We start from the raw sequence: 19090 nt of genomic DNA on the forward strand, positions 1-19090 counted from the left end.
TTCGTTAAATGGGAGTGCCCATTTTTCGATCTACTCTCCTTAAGTGCTTTTGTTGGGATAAAAAGATAGAGATGGTAGAGGAGATGAAAAAACGAGGTTTTTTGGGCCAAACTTGATGGGGTTTGCGGCGAAAAGCCGCCGGAGGTTGAAGGAGAGAAGAACGGTGTGGCGTGGCGTGGCGTCGCGTCCCTTTGAGCTTTTTAGGGTTTGAGACGAATGCCGGCCGGGTTAACGACGAGAGAGGTGTGAAAATTGAAAATAAAAAAGAGAGTAATAAATCATACAGATTCCAAACCAAACCCAATGTAACTTATGGACTTCAAAACAAAATTAAATGAAGTTAAATTTTTATTTTTTTTAAAATTCTATTAAATCTTTGCTTAAAAACAAGAGGGTAAAATATATTTTTCCTCCCTAAAAAATTAACAAGTTTTGATTTTCATCTCAGTAAAAAAAATGACATGAGGAAGAAGAAGATATCAAGCATAGCAAATAATAATACAGTCGTGCCAACGTAAAATGCAGTACCTTTCTTACACAATAAAAAGTAGTGTTTTTCTAAGTGAGATTGGACCTAATACACACTTAAATAAAAAGAAATAGATTGTGGTCGGGGATTCGATTTCTAACTCATACATATTGAAAAAATCCGATTGGGGTGAGAGAACCCATATTGTGTGTCTCATAGATTCTCCGGCGGAGATTAGTCATCGATAACAACGATGGTAACTTCGTACCAGTATCATAGACTTACAAATTATAAACACGGTAAGACTATATCCAATTGTGTAGTAGAATCTATTTGAAACTGACCAACAATAAATTGATTCAAGTGTTAAGGATCTTAATCCCCTTAAGCATATGGTCAGAGGAACGATTCATAACTCATGCATATGGAAAAAAATCGGTTTGGAGGAGATAACTCACCTTATATGCTCCACAAATTCTCCGACGGAGTTTAACCATCACTAACAACGATGAAAATTTCTATTAATATTATGACACTAAAAAAGAAAAAAAAAATCCATGCACGGTGCATCGCACGGGTCTTGACACTGGTGGATTTGCAATTTAGGTATTTGCCATGAAATGATTACAAGTCAACGTTCATATACACTAGTCCGTTCAAATATGTCGTCATTCCTTTTTTTTTTTTTGAAAACTTGGTATCCGACCTTAGGACCGACTAATCCAAGGGGACCAATCTCACTGCCCACTTGCGGGGGCCCATTTAAAGCCAGAGTTTTTTGTTTTGTATGGACTTAGCCCACCGAAATTGGCACCAGTGGGAATCGAACCCGAGACATTGAGAGGAGCATACTCTGAGGACCGAAACCAACATCATTCGACCAACACCAAGTGGGTTCATCATTATTTAAATATAGTCGTTCTGTGTATATCGTACATAAATATCGTACATAAATAGTGGTGAGAGGTTTGCGTAGTATGTAATAAGTTTTGAATTTGTTTCCTAAATATGTGTATTTCAGTCATAACAATTATTTTGTTTTGCAAAAAATCATAATAAAAATAAATAAATTAATATTAATATTTTTACAAGCACCGTGCATTTGCACGGGCATTGACACTAGTTTTCTTCAAATCCAAAGCAAGCAGGTGACTCAGGCCGATAGAAATTGAGTACATTCACTTTCACCACACCATTTAATGGTCCAAATTTAATACTCATCAAATAAATAAAAAAAAACATAAATAAATGCGGTCAGACACACGTACGTAACAAGTTCAAATTACTAATTTTCTTTTATATGAAAAAAAAAAGAAAAGTAGTAGCAATTTAAATTCGTGCAACAACCGCGCTTGCATCATTTTCACAGAGATAAAGAGAGTCCTTGCTCAACGACTCAACTGAATGGCCACCGCGCTCTACAACTCCCCGGCTTTCGTCGACGATCCTCTCTTGCCCTTTCTCTGGTTCTACTCTTCTCTATCTCTCTTTCCCCTCCACACATTTTTTTTAACAATTTCACATTCTCATCAATTTTCTCAATTTAGGTCAATCAAAAAAGCCCTAGAAGATTCCACGCACAATCTCACCAAGTTACTCTCATATTGCATCAACAAATTCAAGGACAATCACCGCTACCAAAATGATCCCAGATTTCTCAAGATCTGGTTCCTCTATGTAATATAATCCCATTAATTTTATTTCTGCATTAATCATCACTATCTTTTTTTTTTATTTCTTAATTTGTGTATTATCGACAAAAAATTGGAAGAGTATTATTGGGTGTGATGAGGACATGTTGCTTTGAGGTACCTTGAAATCCAAAGAATCTCAACTTAGTTTTGTTGTTTTCTTTGTTCAGATGGACGCTAGTGCTGATTTTGACTGTGTTTTCAAACAACTGCTGGATAGTGATGTATGCGCCAACGATGCTTCACTTTATGTGTATTCTGCATGTTTTTTTGAAGCAAAGGGTAGATTGCGCGATGCCCAAACCATCTATAAGCTCGGCATTTCCAGGTTAGTGTTTTGTATTTAAGATTTGTAACCTGCTTCTTTTGATATTGAAAATTGTAGCATAAAAATTTGTTGTGAAAATGACTTTCAATTGAATGAGTTTTCTCGACTTTCTTACACTTGTATACATAAGTTAATACCAGACAACTGTTCGGATCTATTATGACATAGCAGTGAGGCACTCAACGTAGGATTTCAAACCTGTTGCATACTGAGAAAACCATTGTTTGTAATATCAGCAACAAATAAACATCGAAAGGAAAGTAAAAATAGAATTTAAACAATAATTTTGTGGTACATTTGATTGGTGTTTTATGTCTTTTTAGTTCTGGTTTGTTGGTTTGAGACTTTCCTGATGATTGTAATTATAATTTTATGTTTGGTCAATGTTTGACAGAAATGCAGAGTCAATTAAGTGGTTGGAAAAGGCGTATACCTTATTTCTCAGTAGATTATCTGAAATATGTAATGCTGCTTCAAGCCAGAAGGTATGAAATCGTATTGGAAAAGTGAACAATCCCATACAGTTAAAAATTGAGCCAACTTCTATATTGCACTGTTTTTCATGGTCTCTGCCACTTGTTTCCTCAACATTGTCTCAGTTCAATTTTGAGATTTCCAAATATCAATTTAAGAACTCTTATGTTACTTCTAATTTCAGGCTGATTATAAAGAATCTGCTACATTGCAAAATGATGGCATTAATCCATGGGACACCTCTACTCTGAATGACCTTTTGAAGAAGATAAATCCTTTAATTGTGAAATTTGACGTGAGAAATTTTGATTCTTCGTTATCTACATGCTTAAATTTAATGTATTTGACAAAGATCATGTTCCCTTACACGTCTTTAAATATATTTCAGGGGTATCGTTCGAGCACTAAACCTTATACAGGAAAAGTGGCCTTATCCACTTTGAAGAATGCATCAAGGAATAAAGTTATAGAAATAGGTAGTTGTATGAACATAATCTCGAGTATTGATCATATTTATCTTCTAGGTGTAGTTGTCTGACCGCTTTTCTGCTCTTTGTATATGTATGATCAACTCTCCAAACGTTAATTTTATATGAATTTGCTTGTCTATATTTTCTGCGTTAGACCATTTTGTTATAAGATCTATTCCGATGCTTCTCCCTATCAACAGAAAAAAAAATGTTGAAGAGGAACAGTTTGTCCACAGTCATTTGTTTTGCATGTCTAGTTCTTATCTAGATGCAAATAAGTATGTATCAACTCTTCTCATGGCACTAAAACTTTAATTTGCAATGGTGAATGTAGATCTTTACATTTTGAGCATTACTTCAAGAGTATGCAGGGTTATTGATTACATATGGCATAAGGCAAAGAGTCTGCCATTCTAAGCCATTTCAGCCATTAAATGCCATGGTGTCGCCATTCTTCACAAATTGGCCATTGCGGCTGGAGAAAAATCTGCAAGTGCTATCTGCCATGGCCGCTATTTGACAACCTTATGTCTCATAATCTGTGTTACAATTCCGTAGTTTTTTTGAACAAGCCAATTCCGTAGTTATCTTATCGGCCCATGTAACTGTAGGCTCTTGTTGTGATCATGAGTAGAGCTGGCTCCACTCTTCCACATCCTAATGATAACAACACCACTTTGATAGGTTTGTTTGGATTCACAGGAATGAAATGAGAAATCTTCTCATTCAATTCTTGTACCACTTCACTCACCGCAACCAATGACTGAATAATATATAATATAGATCAGATACATCACTTTTTCAATATATTAAAAAAATCAAATTTATTTATAATTAGCTTACCGGACTGCCCGCGGCTATACCACCATCAACTAAATGGAATTCATTATCACCATCCTTAAAGTAATAAGGTGGTAGTAGAGATGGTGCAGCTGAAGTTCCAATTGATATATCCGACAATTTTACATCTAGGCTAGGAACATCATCCAACTGCATGAACAAAAGTTTCACAAACAATGGTGAGTGAAGGGCAAGGGAATAATAATAAAGTTATTCATTTTATAGCAAATGTGGCCTTTTCTATGTCTAACCGTTGTATTTTCGAGTCGATTTCTTTTTGTAGTTATAAGATTTTGGTTAATGAAATGAATTAAAAAAAATTGTAAAAAAAATGTTTCACAAACAATGGTAAAAATAAAAGTTAATTCAAATTCATTACACTGTGAGTGAGTCGGCGATTCTTCATACACCGAGTCATGATATCATTGATAATTTGATCAAGATAAATGATCCAAATACAAATTTTAAATAATTTAAAATACCAAATGTGAACATCAACTTTTTTATCTTGGTCAAATGACCAACAATCAATGTTCTGACTACATGAATGCAGAGAATCTCTAACTGAGACTCTCTCATCCATCAAGTTATTTAAGTATATGTTTATGCAAATGTGCTAACCTTAAAGCTTGAAAAAATAATTGGGTGAACTTTCTGGATATCAAAGGTTGGGATTACAAGATTGGTCAATGCATCACTCAATCGTGTTTCTCCCAATATTTCACGTGCTTTAGCATGTAAGAACCTGCCATTAAACTGCGGACCCTGGGTAGTCTGATTCCAACCGCTGCATTAGCAAGAAGAGAATACATTAAGATGAATATAAACAAGAAATGTAATCCTAAATACAAAAAGAGAACCAAACACGTCGAAATTCTTCACTTATGGGGGAAAAACAGAAAGAGATTTTTAGCATAAGTACAAAAAGAAAATCAAAGGGGAAAAAAAATTTGTCAAGTAGGTTAATGACTAAATATTTTATGTGCGGGAGAAATATAAAATCTCTGATTCAAACTTAGACTCTTTTATATCAACATCTCATAACTACCAACAACTAGTTATACTTACATTATGGAATACGGACTAAAGAAAACGTTGGTATACTAATATTACATGCAAAAATAAATTCATCAAATTGAATCATATTATTTCAAAGAATTGACATATACAAAAAATTCAAACAGCTCTAATTATCATGCATTAATTTTGGAAGTCCTATAAAAAAAATATACATTTATCATCTTTTATTTGTGGTGCGTCCTACAAAACTATTAAAATACTTTTATCCACTATTTAAATAACTGACACCCTCAAAACATCATGCCTTTATAACGTCCATTACTTAAGTAGAACTCGATATTTTTCAAAAAATTCTCATTTTTATAACGTCCACTACTTAAGTAGCGGAATGATAAAATAAGAAAAACGTATAGTGTACGAGCAACTCATAGGACTGCAAAGATAAATCTCCTAATTAAAATAAATACAATCATTATTTCTTATGAAATACCTGGCTTCAGTTTGGTTGAATATGGAAGGACCAAAATCCAAATAGAATTGTAAGATTTGTTTAGCAGTTTGGTGCAGCAAGCATAGTAGCAATGAGTCCTCCAGTACTAGTACCTGCTATCACGTCAAAATAATCTGCAAGTGCAGCTTTTTCATCGTTTGACTCAAACTGATCAAGCAAATCAAAATGTTAATTTAATTTAGGAAGTTAATTTCTATAAAATATTAATTTAAGAATCTCTTTCTTCTAAGGTACTAGTACCTTCTAACTAATAGAGCAATGTTGTGTAATAAAATACAGGCAAAATCGTATAAGTCTTTTAAGTTTTACGTTTGTATTAAATATATAAGTTCTGTAAGTTTTTTAAGTTATAAATAGGCCATTTAAGTTTTATGCTTGAATATTCCGAAAAAAAAAAGTTTTACGTTTGTAATGTAAAATCTTGCATATATAAACAAGCGTCAGGATTAGTGCGAGCATGCACACAAATATATACGTAGTTATATATCGAACTAAAAATAGAAAAATATACACAATTAATTAACGGAATGTTATATATAAGAAAAAAGAGATTATTTTTTATATGAATAGGGCATTGACCTTAAGAGCCTTTTCCAAGTGCCCAAGAACAACACTAGGAACAATCCCCTTAATGCCACCTCCATCAATGCTGAGAATGGTTATTGTATTTCCATATGACGATGGAGGTGGTAGCTTTGTATTGAATCCACCAATCACTTGACTGGCAAAAACAAACGCAAATAAAAGAAAAGTAGCCATTATATTGTATACTATATAATGCTTCAAATGAACACTTCAATTTGAAGGGCTTGCATTTTTGCATCCAAATGTGAAGGGTATTTATAGGAATAGATTGTGTATAAGATCGAATATCAAAGATCATATGATCATATATTTAAATATACCATGTGCATTCTTCTGTCGATAAAATACAATGTGCATGTATTTCATGTGTTATATCATATAGGACGATGATATCTCTCTCATAAGTTAACACTAAAGTAAGGTTTACACATTTGTTATGGGGTGTTACCTATTATAATAAATCTTGCTGATGAGAGAGAGAGAGAGAGGGAGAGAGAGTGAGAGTTGACTTAAGTTTTTTTTTTTGACAAATTACTCCCTCTTTGTCCCATTAATTAGCTATTAAGGTTTAATTGATATAATATCTTCATTAACAAAAAGAGATCATCACCAATTGTTAGTTTGTTCAACGGTGATTGACGTTGAATTTGGTAAGGAGGATCACAGTTTGATCCATCGCAACTGCGATCGGGAGGGCTGAACCACTTGATATCAGAACTGATCCCCCAAACCAATTAAACTGGTGGTGAAAGCAAAAAAAAAAGATATCAAGAAGAGTTAACTTGAGTATTTTTCCAATTTCAAAAGATGGAGTTGGAAAATATAGAGACACTGATATACACCTTGAATTTGTCTCAAAACCCACTACGTTATATCGAAATGACATTTTACCTCTTTGAAATTAGAAATTCTTCAACAAATTCTTAAGAAAAAACACCAAATATTCAACAATAAGTTGTAATAATAGATTGCTAAGAGTCTAAGCCTCACTTAGATAAAGATTTTATTTTATTTTTGAAAATCACTTAGATAAAGATAAACAATTATTTATATGACAAAACAAAGTTTTGGATCCAACAAAACAAGTTCTTGATCCAGCCACTCCTCGTTGAGAGAAGCATATATTATTGTATTGTATAAATATTCTATCTATATGTGTATACCAAGCTTCTACATGTGCCTCCATTAACTCGATCATCATCGATGCTAAATTTTTCCACCACCACGTTATGGCCTCGATTCCATTTGATTTTTTTTTTCTTCTTTTTAATGAGGAAAAAGCTCTAACGAAGACAACATATAAATTAAGGAAAATAGTTGATATACTTGAAATTTTGTTGGACACATGGTATTCTGTATATAACATTCTATACATGATATATATTAAATTGTGACATTTCATTATATTGTCAAGGTTTTGCCAATGACGGACACTATTTAAGCATTCTATTTAAAGAAATTTTTCATTCAAAAAATTAAATACTATAATTTTCAATACGTTAACTTTACGCATTCCCATAAAAATTTTATAAAAAAAACTTACTATTTAAGGTCTTACAAAATTCTATAAAATTTCTACAAACAATTTTCAGGATTTTTATTTTTTTTACGATAAATAAATTTCATATGTTAAAATAACAACATGTAGATGATAGTAGTAATAACTTCACAAAGCGTATTTTTTTAGTTGAAAAGGAAATGGAAACACTGTTCTTATAAGACTTGGATGAACTAAAATTTGATACTGCTGTAAAACATCTAGCTGGATTTGACAAAGAAGTGGAACAAGTGCAGGCTTTGTATCAAAATTTGGACTTATCAGAGCTTGACATTTTCAAAATTGTTAAAGATGGGAAGTTAATTATGGTTAGTTCTCCTACTTAGGATGCTATTGGTGAAGACATGGGACAGAGAACCTTAACTAGGAAGGAAAAGAAGTTTAGTTTAGCTGATAAGTTTTCAATGTAGTCATTTTACTTTTGTTATCAACTAGGCCATAATAGCTCTAATTAATTTTGTAGCTGACTTTGATAACTATATCATGTACTCCATTTAGTATTTACTTAAGCTTAGGAGAATCAGGCTTAAAAAGTGTGAAATTCTAGCTACTAGATTATTCGACAAAAAATAAATAAATTATATTATGATTGAATAACGATGTGTACACTCAATCATCGATGCAAACTAGTTTCAGGATTCTGATGATGAAAGTCCAATACACATAAATTAAATTTGCGTTTAGGTTTTAATATGATGTGATTGTAACATGGACAAATCACGATGTAAGTATTTAACATGACACATCATCACCTCTAATAAATCTAGTATGGAGGGAGCATTTTGACGGACGTTGATATTTAATATGTCTGAGTTTTCAAATTGTTAAGCACTTACAACTTTATACCTAAAATGGTGATTTACTCTTTTATTTATGATTTTTTCTAGTTACACCCCATATTTCCCGTTACACCTTCACACTGAAAATATGTAACCACAGGATTCAAATTAAACTTTATAAGTTTTCAATGGAGTCATTATAGATACTTATGTTATCAAATAGTCATTATATATACTTTAGCGCAAATGTACTTGGACTTGGTTTGCATAAATGTCCTTAAAAGTAGTTGGCATAAACTTATTTAAAATGAATTTGTGCAAACACATTTGAATTCAGTTTGTATAAACATATTTGAACCGAGTTTGAATAAAATATAGAAAATTAGAATGTGTGGGTTGTAAACTTACTTGAACTGAATTTGTGCACGATCTAAACACTCAAAATTTACGTGTGACATGACATGTGAACTGAGTTACACAAATATACTTGAATTGAATTTATATATACACACACATATACACTCGTATTTACGTAACATACATATTCACAAACTCACTACTAGAAAACAGGTTTTTAGAGTCTGCATTTAGCGTTAGACCCGACACCGACAGTACTGTTCTCACTTCTGAAACAATGAAGAAAAAAATTTATTGAAAAGAGAATATTTTTAGAATAGCTTGTGCAAGATAAATTCCATAAACTTTTGATTATTTTTGTGTCCGGTAAGTTAGTGGCTTGACTCACACAATAAATATGAAGAAATGGAGAGTCTAAAGTTTGAATATTGTCGTGAAAGTGATGGTAAATGACTCGATGGTTTTGCTAAATTTTTGGGGGCTTATTATAGTGCTTATGTAGCAGAGTTGCGGCGAGTATTAGAAGGTTTGAACCTTGCTCGTAGGTTGGATGTTAGAGCTGTAGAGTTGCATGTGGACTCTACTGTGGTGGTGCAAGTGATTCATGGGGTGGGGGGGGGGGGGGGGGGGGGGGGGGGGGGGTGGACGTTTGATTGAGCTTGATTGATAAGTCGTGTACATCAAATCTATGTGCAGATGCTTGTTGGGGAGTAATATGGTTTTTTATGAGTCATGCCCGACTCAATTTAATCATTTATTGTATGTTGTTGTTTTGGGGATTGCAACCCGTTGTTTAATTTCTGTGCAATCTCTCTTTGGGCTTAGAAGCCTTAGACCCTTTTATAATAATAATAATAATAATAATAATAATAATAAAAAGAATATCGACACCTCCAATAATGTCCACAATAACTATTAACCAAGTTACCTTATCGGGGCAAGGTGCACCGTGCACACGACAAGATGCATGTATGGAATGATTTGTATGAGGGGGTGTAACTGGAAATTGAAGGAGTATATATAGAAGAAGGTTCCAAAACAAAATCAACACAAATTGTGAAGCGGGAAAATAATCAAACAATTCCCGCTTCTATCCCCTTTTCTTCTCTCTCTCTCGCTCTCTTCACTTCTCACAGTTACAGAGAGAGATTCCACCGCCGCAGATCGGAAATGTCGCCGCCGGAATTACAACTTGATCCAAATCCCTTACTCCAAGAACAATCCTGGCACCTCTTATCACTACTACTCCAGATCGGTCATCCCGTCGACGCTGATTATCTATCTTACCGTTGCCGATTATTCAACGCTTCTCCAGATTTCATCCGTTTCGTTGCATCGATTTCTGATTCTCCTCTCTCCGTTAACAGTTACGGATTCATAACTCCTTCCGTTACAGCACTTCGCGCCATCGCTAGGTTTTTCTCATTTCAGTTCAACAATTCAACTCCATCGAATTCTCGAAAACGCAAGTCAATTTTGTCAATTACTGAAGGTACACGAGTTTTCTGTTTAATTTAAACGTTTAATTGTTGATTTATTTATCTAGTTTGATTTTGTTTGTATTTTGGCGGTTTTTGATTTGAGATTTTGATGATAACAGGTGGAAGAGATGCAAAACGACTCGCAATTGGTGATAAAGTTCCGGAATTTTTCGTCAAGGTATTGTTGTTTTGGTGTTAATCTGAATGTTTATGAACTTGATTTTGTTCTAGGTTTTTTCTTGGATCATTTTGATATTGTTGTTAGGTTAATACTTTGTGCATTATGCATGTAAAATTATAGGAATTTGGTGTTAATTTTGAATGTTTATGAACTTGAATTATGTGTATTGTGTAACGTTCACTTGATTTCGTTCTAGTTTTTTTTTTTTTGTGGATTATTTTATTGTATTGAGGTAAATATTTTGTGCATTATGCACATAGAATCTTAGGACGTTGGTGTTATTTTGAATGTTGATGAACTTGATTGGCTTGTGTATGTCTACTACATTTGATATGTGAGACTGACAGTGACAGTAACGTTCACTTGATTTAGTGTGACTATAATTTTTTTAGGCATTTAAAATGATGAAAAAACAGAAAGAAAAATGCAACCTTTAGTTTGACTAATCATTGTTTGTAAAAATCTATTTTTCGTAGTATCATTTGTTTTTCTTTGAAAGCTTTGTATCAGTAATGTGGTATATGTCTTTTAGATGTCATGTTTTTTTATATTTTCTTTTGTTTGCAGAGTTTCTCTGATACTACTGCAGAGGCTGTGATGAGAAGTTTCTATGCAATGCAATTTGAGTCTCGGATTTTGCATAGAGGGAATTCTATGATTCCTATACGTATTGATACAATTGGAGAGTGTTCAGGTTGTTCGGAACCGAGTTTTGAATACAGGAAAGCTGATAATGATGGCATAACAAACATGGCCCAGGGAGATATTTATGGCTTTCTGATCAAAACCAGCGAGAGTTTTTTCATTAGTGAAAGTGGCTTGATGAAGCTTGACAAAGATTTAGGTAGACTTGCGGGGAATAATCCCTTTGCGAATCTTGAACCACCAACTGATGTCCAGGATCAATCACTGTGTAATGAGGGTGGTCTTGTTGGTATTGGATCAGAGAAGAAAATGGATTGCTTTGACACATTTGGGAATGAATATCCTGAACAAAACATAAGCCCTACTGTGGATGGTGATGATGTTTGTAGAAACAATACTTGCAAATATCCACTACGAGAATCTAATGAAATAAACGAAGAGGAAAGAGGCCCAAAGGAAGGACTAATTAATGATGACAAAGATAGAGAGATGGAAGATGTTGCTCAGAGGGCCAATCCTGTAGCATGTGGAGAAGAGCCAACGCAAGTTATGGAATCTAATGAAAAAGGTAAAGAAGAGGAAATAGGTTTAAAGGAAGGATTGATTAGTTATGACAAAAATATAGAGATGGAAGATGTTGCTCAATGGGTCAATCCGATAGTATGTGGAGAAGAAGAGCCAACAAAAGTATTGGAATTTAAAATTGGTACGCATGTATTAGATTCGGATAAAAACAAGAGAGCAAGAAGCATGGTGACCCGGTCTACCAATAAAGTAGCTCAGTCCTCTTCAAATCCAAAGCAGGTTCTGAAAACTTCTCGCATATTGAAGGGAGGACTGAAAAATGATCAACATTCAATGACTCAAATTCTAACAGAGTCACTAGCCTGTAACAAATTTGATAATGTTCCAAACAAAATTGATCAATGTAAATATGATCAGAATATTATTGGAAAAAACAAACATAAACAAAGCCGTAAAGAAAACGTGGAAGAAGATAATTCCATGACTTCCAAGGTGAGTGCTTTCTATGAACAGATTTGATTTGATATAACTTATAGCTTTCTTTCAATCATTTTGACTATCTGCTTGAGATGTATTATACATGTGATGTTATCTATTTTGGTTATTTTGTTGACTCAGGTGGAGAAAAAAACATTTCCATCTTTTGAATCTTTTATAATAGAGGAAGAAGAAGGTTCAGGTATTAATATTAGGACCATGTTTCTCATCAACTACTGTACTGATAAAAATTCCCTATTAAAATTGTGTTGATATTTCTTTAGGTGGTTATGGCATTGTTTACCGTGCCCAAAGAACAACTGATGGAAAAAGACTTGCTATAAAATGTAAGCCACTTGTCTTTCATGTCGAATGTGTACGTACTACTATTCATGAGGTGTTATGCTAAGAAAAAGGATAGGAATATAGGATCAAGTGTGTGTTATTTGCACCACACTGGAAAGTGAAACTACTTATTTGTCATCAAGAATTCAGTTTTTACTTGCGCCCTGTTTCCAACTTACAATATAAAATGGAAACAATTGTTTTTTTGTAACCATTCTTATACTACGAATTTAATATATAGATGGTGTAATTGATTATAATATTGATGCTTCATTTATACATGTAATTTTACAGGTCCTCATATTAATGCTCATAAAAACCATGTAAATAATGAGCGGAATATGCTTGAGCGTTTTGGGTAAGTATTTGACTTATGCTGCTCCTATATTTTTAAGCTACAATGCTGCTATGATGCTAATTCCTTCGATTTTTTTATGATTCAGGGGTAAAAGCTTTATTATAAAGTTTGAAGGTTCGTTGAAAAGTGGCAACAGTGAATGCTTTGTTTTAGAACATTTTGAGCATGACAGACCTGAGGTAATCCTTCATGAGAAAAAATAACTGTTTTTGGTTTCATAGCTTTCAACATTTTGATTTAATCAATGAATCAACTTCCGAAAATGTATTTCCCTTTTAGCCTCTTTTAATATTAAGCTTTTTTGCTCATAATACCCATCCTTTTCCGGACTTCATTTTTTATGTAACTAATTTTAGCTTCTCAATCTTTAGTTTCTGGAAAAAAGGAATTGATTTTTGTGGGAAATGGATTTACCTTTTAACTATTCTTCATTTTAATATAAGTTTGTCATGAAAATACCACAATGTGTAGGTTTTGAAAAAAGAAATTGATATCAGTGAGCTACAGTGGTATGCGTTTTGCATGTTCAAGGCACTTGCATGCTTGCACAGAGAGGTAATTTTTCCCTTTGCATATTCTGTGACTTTGACTTCAAGATATAATAACATACACAATTGTTTGAGAAGTTCAAACTCTATTATAGGGAGTTGTTCACCGAGATGTCAAACCTGGAAACTTCCTTTTCTCTCGAAAGCTTAAGAAAGGCTACCTTATTGACTTCAACCTTGCCATGGTTAGGTTGCTTCTCTCGCTGCAGCTTCTTACATAAGTTTTGACTGCGATTATTTCCAAATATAATTTGCTGTATTGTGGTATTTCTTTTCAGGATTTAAAGCAGAAGTACAATATCGGAAGTAAGCCTCATAATTTTGACCTATTTGGCTAGTCTGTTATATATTAATCTCATGCAATAATAAGCCCACATAATCACCTCCCAGAACAAAAGAAACACATTTTTCTTGCTTTTACATGCATCATATTAATTTCCTTCAATTAATCTTGGTTCACTTTGCTAAGTTTTATGAAATGTGATCATCATAGATTGATTATATAATTTGTTCATCTGGTCAGGTAAATCAAAGCCAAGTGTTGATGCATCCAATAATATTCCTCTGCCTTCTGGTCCTTCCCAGGTGGTTCAAGACAAGAATCTTGGAGGAACCAGGTCTCTAACATCCAATAAAAGGGAATTGACAGATCATAGGAAATATTCTGAAATTAATAGGCATATGAAACCAAAGGCTAATAATGCTGGTCATCTGAAAAATTGTCCTGATAAGGCTGTTGCGAATTTACGTAGAGCACCAGGAGCAGATGGCTCAGGAATAACCTCTGCCAAAGATATTACTAGCACTAAGACTGCTTCTGCTGATAGGCTCCGAGAACCGATACCTTTCCGAGGAAGAAAGGAGCTTATCAGCCTCGTGCAGAATTCTATGCAATGTGCAAACAGTAGTTCAATTAAAAGTCCTACTTCTCAGAGGAAAAGGGTTACTGCTCCTTCAAGCAAGGCAGATGGCAGGACACTTCATCTTACACCGATGCCTATACATTCATCTACTGTTGCTGTGGGATCATTTAGAAGCAAAGGTGTGATTCTAAGTTCAGTGCTTCTGAGTTCTGAGGACTGGTATTGCTACCTTTAACTGTTTAACTTACTAACTGCTAGTGTTATACAGGGGATGGAAAACATAAAAGAGAGGGTCCTTGTGTTGGAACAAAGGGATTTCGTGCCCCAGAGGTAACGTCTTGCTGTCACTTCTATTCACTTTCAATTTTTCACGCAATTATAAGTACTATATTTAGTCGAACCAAATACTATCTATAGATTCAATTCCGAATATTAACATAGGAAGTGGGTGCGCATGGTTCGGTTCGGGAGGAAAACCAAACCGAACTGAACTGTTTTCAAAATTCATAGTAACCGAACCGAACAGTTTGTCTTCCGAACTGAACTGTTATAATGGTCGGTTTTACTATTCCGAACTGAATTAAGTTATTTTAACCGTATTGTTATTGTTAGTACCGTTGAAAAAATATATAAAAAACCAAACCAAATCGAATATTAGGACTTTCTAAAAAGGAAAACTGATCCAAACCATTAAACTGAATCGAACCATTAAAGCGAACCGAACCAACCCAAACTGAAAATAACTGAACCGAACCGAACTGTTTCAGTTCAGTTTCAAAACTGTTAGTTATCGTTCAGTTTTTTTGGTTGGGCAGTTTAGTTCATTTTTTTGTTTTTTTTGCCCACCCCTAGGAAGTGTCACTTTTATGCTTGTAGAGAAGCACATAACATATTAACAGTAGGAAATTCTAGACTGTTGTTGAGGTTGCAAATACTAAACTTCCCTACCAAAAAAATCAATATCGATCCTGTGTTTTCTTTTACCTATTTATCGATGGTTCGCTACAACATATAATAAGTTAGTTTTGTGATTGGTGTCACTATTGTACCCATTATTTTAGATATCATTTAGGTGGGGGGTTCAAATTGTGGTTTCCTGCTGAGTGGTGAGACATAACTATGAGAGTTTGAGTTTCACAAGATGCTCTTTCCTACCATACACAAATCTGTACAGCCAACTAGATGTCCATGATTTTGAACGAATTAATATTTCCAGATAATTGACCTGGAATGTTGTTTCCACCTGTTTTTGAGTGTTTCGTTTTCAAAGTTCAAACTAACCTTCATCTTGGGTGGGAAAGAGAGGGAATATTCATTGTATGGTCAAATATGTAATTCATTGATTTTATATACAGCATTTTCACAATGTGAAAATTTCATCATAAAAGCTAAACTGGTGTATCTATCTAGTATTTAAATTTCATATTTGTTTTAAAATTTGAAATACTATAAGTAATAGGACAGCACTTCTGTTCAAAGAATTGGTTTTTGGTGGCTTCCTTTATTGTCATTCAAAGAAAACCACTGCTGAAACCTAAAGGTTTATCGCTGAACTGGATATCACACCTTCAAAATGCATCATTTAAAGTTTATTACGCAGATGCAAATTCACCTTCCTACAATTGACGGCTTTATATTTCAATAATTTTGATTCATGGTTTCACTTTTTCTTTAGGTTTTGTTGAGGTCTCAGATTCAGGGAACAAAGGTTGATATTTGGTCAGCTGGAGTCACTCTACTATACATGCTGATGGGAAAAACTTCTTTCCCTGGCGAACCAGAGCAGTAAAAATCAACTTCATATTCATTTGTGATTTTATCTTTCTTTGTCTTTCTGTGCTGATTATGTTTTGCTGCAGGAGTTTAAAAGAAATTGCCAAATTGCGGGGCAGTGAAGAGCTTTGGGAAGTGGCCAAGCTGCATGACCGTGAAGCATCCTTTCCATTGGTAAATCTCTTATTTTGTGGCAACTCCATGACCATTCCTATTAATCCTTATTTGGAATTGAGATGAGAAACTCTAATTAAATAGCATGAAAAAAAGAAAATGAAATTATCCTCAAGTGAATTAAAATGTCCATTATTATTTTATTATGTTTGATTCAAAAAACTATTTTAAAATGATTACATTTTGTTTTTGAGATTTCAAGAACTGAGGAAGATTTTTCACAATACACCCCTTGGATAACCATTTTAAGTTTTAAGTTCAACTCATAATCACAAAATTGACTTGTAAAGTGTGGATTTACTGGCGTTATAGCTCTATTTAGATTCTATCTCTGGTCAATGCGAGACTGAGTTTTCTCCAACAATAATTTTGACAACTCCACTAATTTCACTAGACAAAAATGGTCCCGTAGTTGATTCTGTTGTTATTTGAAGATGGTTTGCTTGCTAAATTTGATTTGATTTTAGTTTTTTCGCATTTGCAATCAGCAAAATTGACATTATGATTTTAATTGTTGTGGCTCTGAATTTAATTTGTTGTAAAAGTATATAGTAAAAAACAGCTCTTATTTCTTAACAATGTAAATGCTAATGCTTGCCTTCATTCAATTACAGGAGTTATTTGATGACCAGTACTTGAAATCATGGGACTTAGAAAAGTGGTGCAACAAACACACAAAAAGACCAGATATTGTTGAACAAATCCCGAAATCATTGTTTGATTTAATAGACAAGTGTCTAACAGTAAACCCAAGGAGTAGGATTGGTGTTGATGAAGTTCTAAGGCATGAGTATTTTTCTCATATTAATCGTATCCTGAGAAAGCAAAGGATGATGCGACTCGGCTTAGAAGACACTGACGATTAATGAATTGTAGGTTTTTTTTTTGTGCTACAATACTGTTTTTTCCATTCATTGATAGATGTAAATATGGATTACAAGTACATTGCAGAGAAACTGGCACATACTGTAAAAGGTGGTTAATTTAGAACAAAACATGTTGTATGAAGAACTTACAGGACAACCAATGTTGTGAAACAGTAAGTTGCAAATTCTCTAGTATACCATCCCATCCAATCACAGATCTCAATGTTGAGTAGAACACTGATGGAAAATTAAATAAAATAGTATATAACTGAATGTATTGCATGTAAGAGCATTTCCGAAGAGAATATCATAGGATTTCATATGTTGATGACTCTATTTTTAAAAAAATTCAGCCTATTAGATGAATTTGATGTGGCAAAGTGAGTAGCATAGAATTTGTTGGTATTCTATGAAACCCAAAATGAATTTGTTAAAAGTTGATCACATTATAGATGCTCTATATGCGACTGATTTTGGCATTAAAAGTCGAAAAGGGAACTGAAAATTAGGCGCCCTACCCACCTTTACAAAAATATTTAAAAATGCACTTAATAGGAAATGGATTCTCTAATTCTCAATTTATTTTCTTTCATGTTTTCTTAATCTCATTTTTTATTTGATATTTCATTTTATTCATTTGTCTAGAATTCACTATTTTTCTTTTGTTAAGGGATTATATATGAAAACCATGAGAAATTTATAGGACGGGTCAGGATAGTTGAAATCTTATCAAATATTTCAAATTATATATTTTTAAGGTAAACTGGAGTATCTCTACAACAAACTAAAAAAATCAATTGTTCCAAGTAAATGAAATATAGTTGATCATCAAATCCTGAAAAAGTACTACACAACATAGTTGTATTGTACGGCAATCTTCCCCTTCTTCCCCCACTAATAATATGCTAAGTAGATTCCATTTATATGATTATTTTTATGGTTATGATCCTCATTTTCAAGTGGTAACCATATATAGGTATATTGCATAACCAGTAAATGCCAAGTAGATAATTCCATTTACTATATGATTTTTTTTTTAAGTCTGAGCTTGTTTCAACTTTCAAACGGTAGCATACTGATCTGAATCCAAACAGATTGCACTCTAGTATCCAAATACCTCGACTAAGCCATTTTTTCAAAGCTTAAGACAAAATAAAGTATCAGCAAAAATTATCAAAATAATAAGTGGTAATAATTTTGTTTTTTTAATAAGCCAAAATATAGTAAAAATGAAGGCCTAATTGCACTTTTGGTCCTTATCTAAATATGGACACGTGGCAAACAGAAACCACACTTGGAAAGATGACACGTGTCCAAATTTAACGTTAATAGTGAAACAATTGACCGGAGTGACCAACTTGAAACATGCAAAAAAGATAAGGGACCAATTTAAAACTTTTAAAAAATAAGAAATCAACTTAATACCTGAAATAAAGATAAGGAATTAAAAATGTAATTAAGCCAAAAATGAAATATAGCACAAGTATGGATTTAACCACCATAAGAAACAAGTGACTTTTTTTCTCACCTTTAACCACCACCAAGTTGTTACTTTAATCTTGTCAGTAGTCAATTGACCCTTTGACAAATTCTCATCGATGGTTTCTCTTCCGACCCCCCGTGATTCTTTTATATCCCCAATATTCCAATTTTGCCCTTGCAAAAAAATTCGATTCGCAGAAACCAAATTTTTTCCAGTGCAAATTCAGAGTAAATTTTGGATTTTAGAAACCGAAATTTGTTTTCAAGGCAAAAAAAATATTCGATTTCTA

General features: G+C 33.4%; 3 protein-coding genes across 3 annotated transcripts; 2 read left to right on the forward strand and 1 right to left on the reverse strand.

Moving 5' to 3' along the window:
• The first annotated feature begins 1780 nt into the window (after positions 1–1780).
• Positions 1781–3500, forward strand: LOC123883437 (mitotic checkpoint serine/threonine-protein kinase BUB1-like). Its single transcript, XM_045932241.1, has 6 exons — positions 1781–1935; positions 2017–2146; positions 2331–2488; positions 2883–2973; positions 3147–3257; positions 3351–3500. Exons 1-6 carry the CDS (start codon positions 1874–1876, stop codon positions 3498–3500), a joined length of 702 nt encoding a protein of 233 aa, XP_045788197.1. The 5' UTR covers positions 1781–1873.
• Positions 3501–3654: 154 nt separating this feature from the next.
• LOC123886979 (patatin-like protein 2) lies at positions 3655–6562 on the reverse strand. The gene is made up of 6 exons (XM_045936240.1): positions 6383–6562; positions 5896–5950; positions 5783–5786; positions 4894–5059; positions 4276–4422; positions 3655–4195 (listed from the first exon to the last, which is right to left on the reverse strand). Exons 1-6 carry the CDS (start codon positions 6560–6562, stop codon positions 4022–4024), a joined length of 726 nt encoding a protein of 241 aa, XP_045792196.1. The 3' UTR covers positions 3655–4021.
• Positions 6563–10121: 3559 nt separating this feature from the next.
• Positions 10122–17618, forward strand: LOC123883442 (probable serine/threonine-protein kinase cdc7). The gene is made up of 15 exons (XM_045932245.1): positions 10122–10574; positions 10683–10741; positions 11312–12406; positions 12533–12593; positions 12676–12738; positions 13031–13094; positions 13180–13273; positions 13566–13649; positions 13738–13827; positions 13921–13948; positions 14166–14684; positions 14774–14835; positions 16181–16290; positions 16365–16452; positions 17067–17618. Exons 1-15 carry the CDS (start codon positions 10253–10255, stop codon positions 17316–17318), a joined length of 2991 nt encoding a protein of 996 aa, XP_045788201.1. The 5' UTR covers positions 10122–10252; the 3' UTR covers positions 17319–17618.
• Positions 17619–19090: the final 1472 nt, after the last annotated feature.

The sequence above is a fragment of the Trifolium pratense genome, linkage group LG5 (genome assembly GCF_020283565.1).
Source record: "Trifolium pratense cultivar HEN17-A07 linkage group LG5, ARS_RC_1.1, whole genome shotgun sequence".
Taxonomy (NCBI): domain Eukaryota; kingdom Viridiplantae; phylum Streptophyta; class Magnoliopsida; order Fabales; family Fabaceae; genus Trifolium; species Trifolium pratense.

Bases quoted from the DNA above. Each gene is read 5' to 3' on its own strand.
- LOC123883437 (XM_045932241.1), top strand. From the start codon at position 1,874: ATGGCCACCGCGCTCTACAACTCCCCGGCTTTCGTCGACGATCCTCTC. The intron at 1,936-2,016 runs GTTCTACTCTTC...TTCTCAATTTAG, and splicing joins CCTCTCTTGCCCTTTCTCTG to GTCAATCAAAAAAGCCCTAG. The intron at 2,489-2,882 runs GTTAGTGTTTTG...AATGTTTGACAG, and splicing joins TATAAGCTCGGCATTTCCAG to AAATGCAGAGTCAATTAAGT.
- LOC123883442 (XM_045932245.1), top strand. From the start codon at position 10,253: ATGTCGCCGCCGGAATTACAACTTGATCCAAATCCCTTACTCCAAGAA. The intron at 10,742-11,311 runs GTATTGTTGTTT...TTTTGTTTGCAG, and splicing joins TTCCGGAATTTTTCGTCAAG to AGTTTCTCTGATACTACTGC. The intron at 12,407-12,532 runs GTGAGTGCTTTC...TTGTTGACTCAG, and splicing joins ATAATTCCATGACTTCCAAG to GTGGAGAAAAAAACATTTCC.
- LOC123886979 (XM_045936240.1), bottom strand. From the start codon at position 6,562: ATGGCTACTTTTCTTTTATTTGCGTTTGTTTTTGCCAGTCAAGTGATT. The intron at 5,951-6,382 runs GTCAATGCCCTA...TTGCTTGATCAG, and splicing joins ACTTGGAAAAGGCTCTTAAG to TTTGAGTCAAACGATGAAAA. The intron at 4,196-4,275 runs GTAAGCTAATTA...TATATTATTCAG, and splicing joins GTATAGCCGCGGGCAGTCCG to TCATTGGTTGCGGTGAGTGA.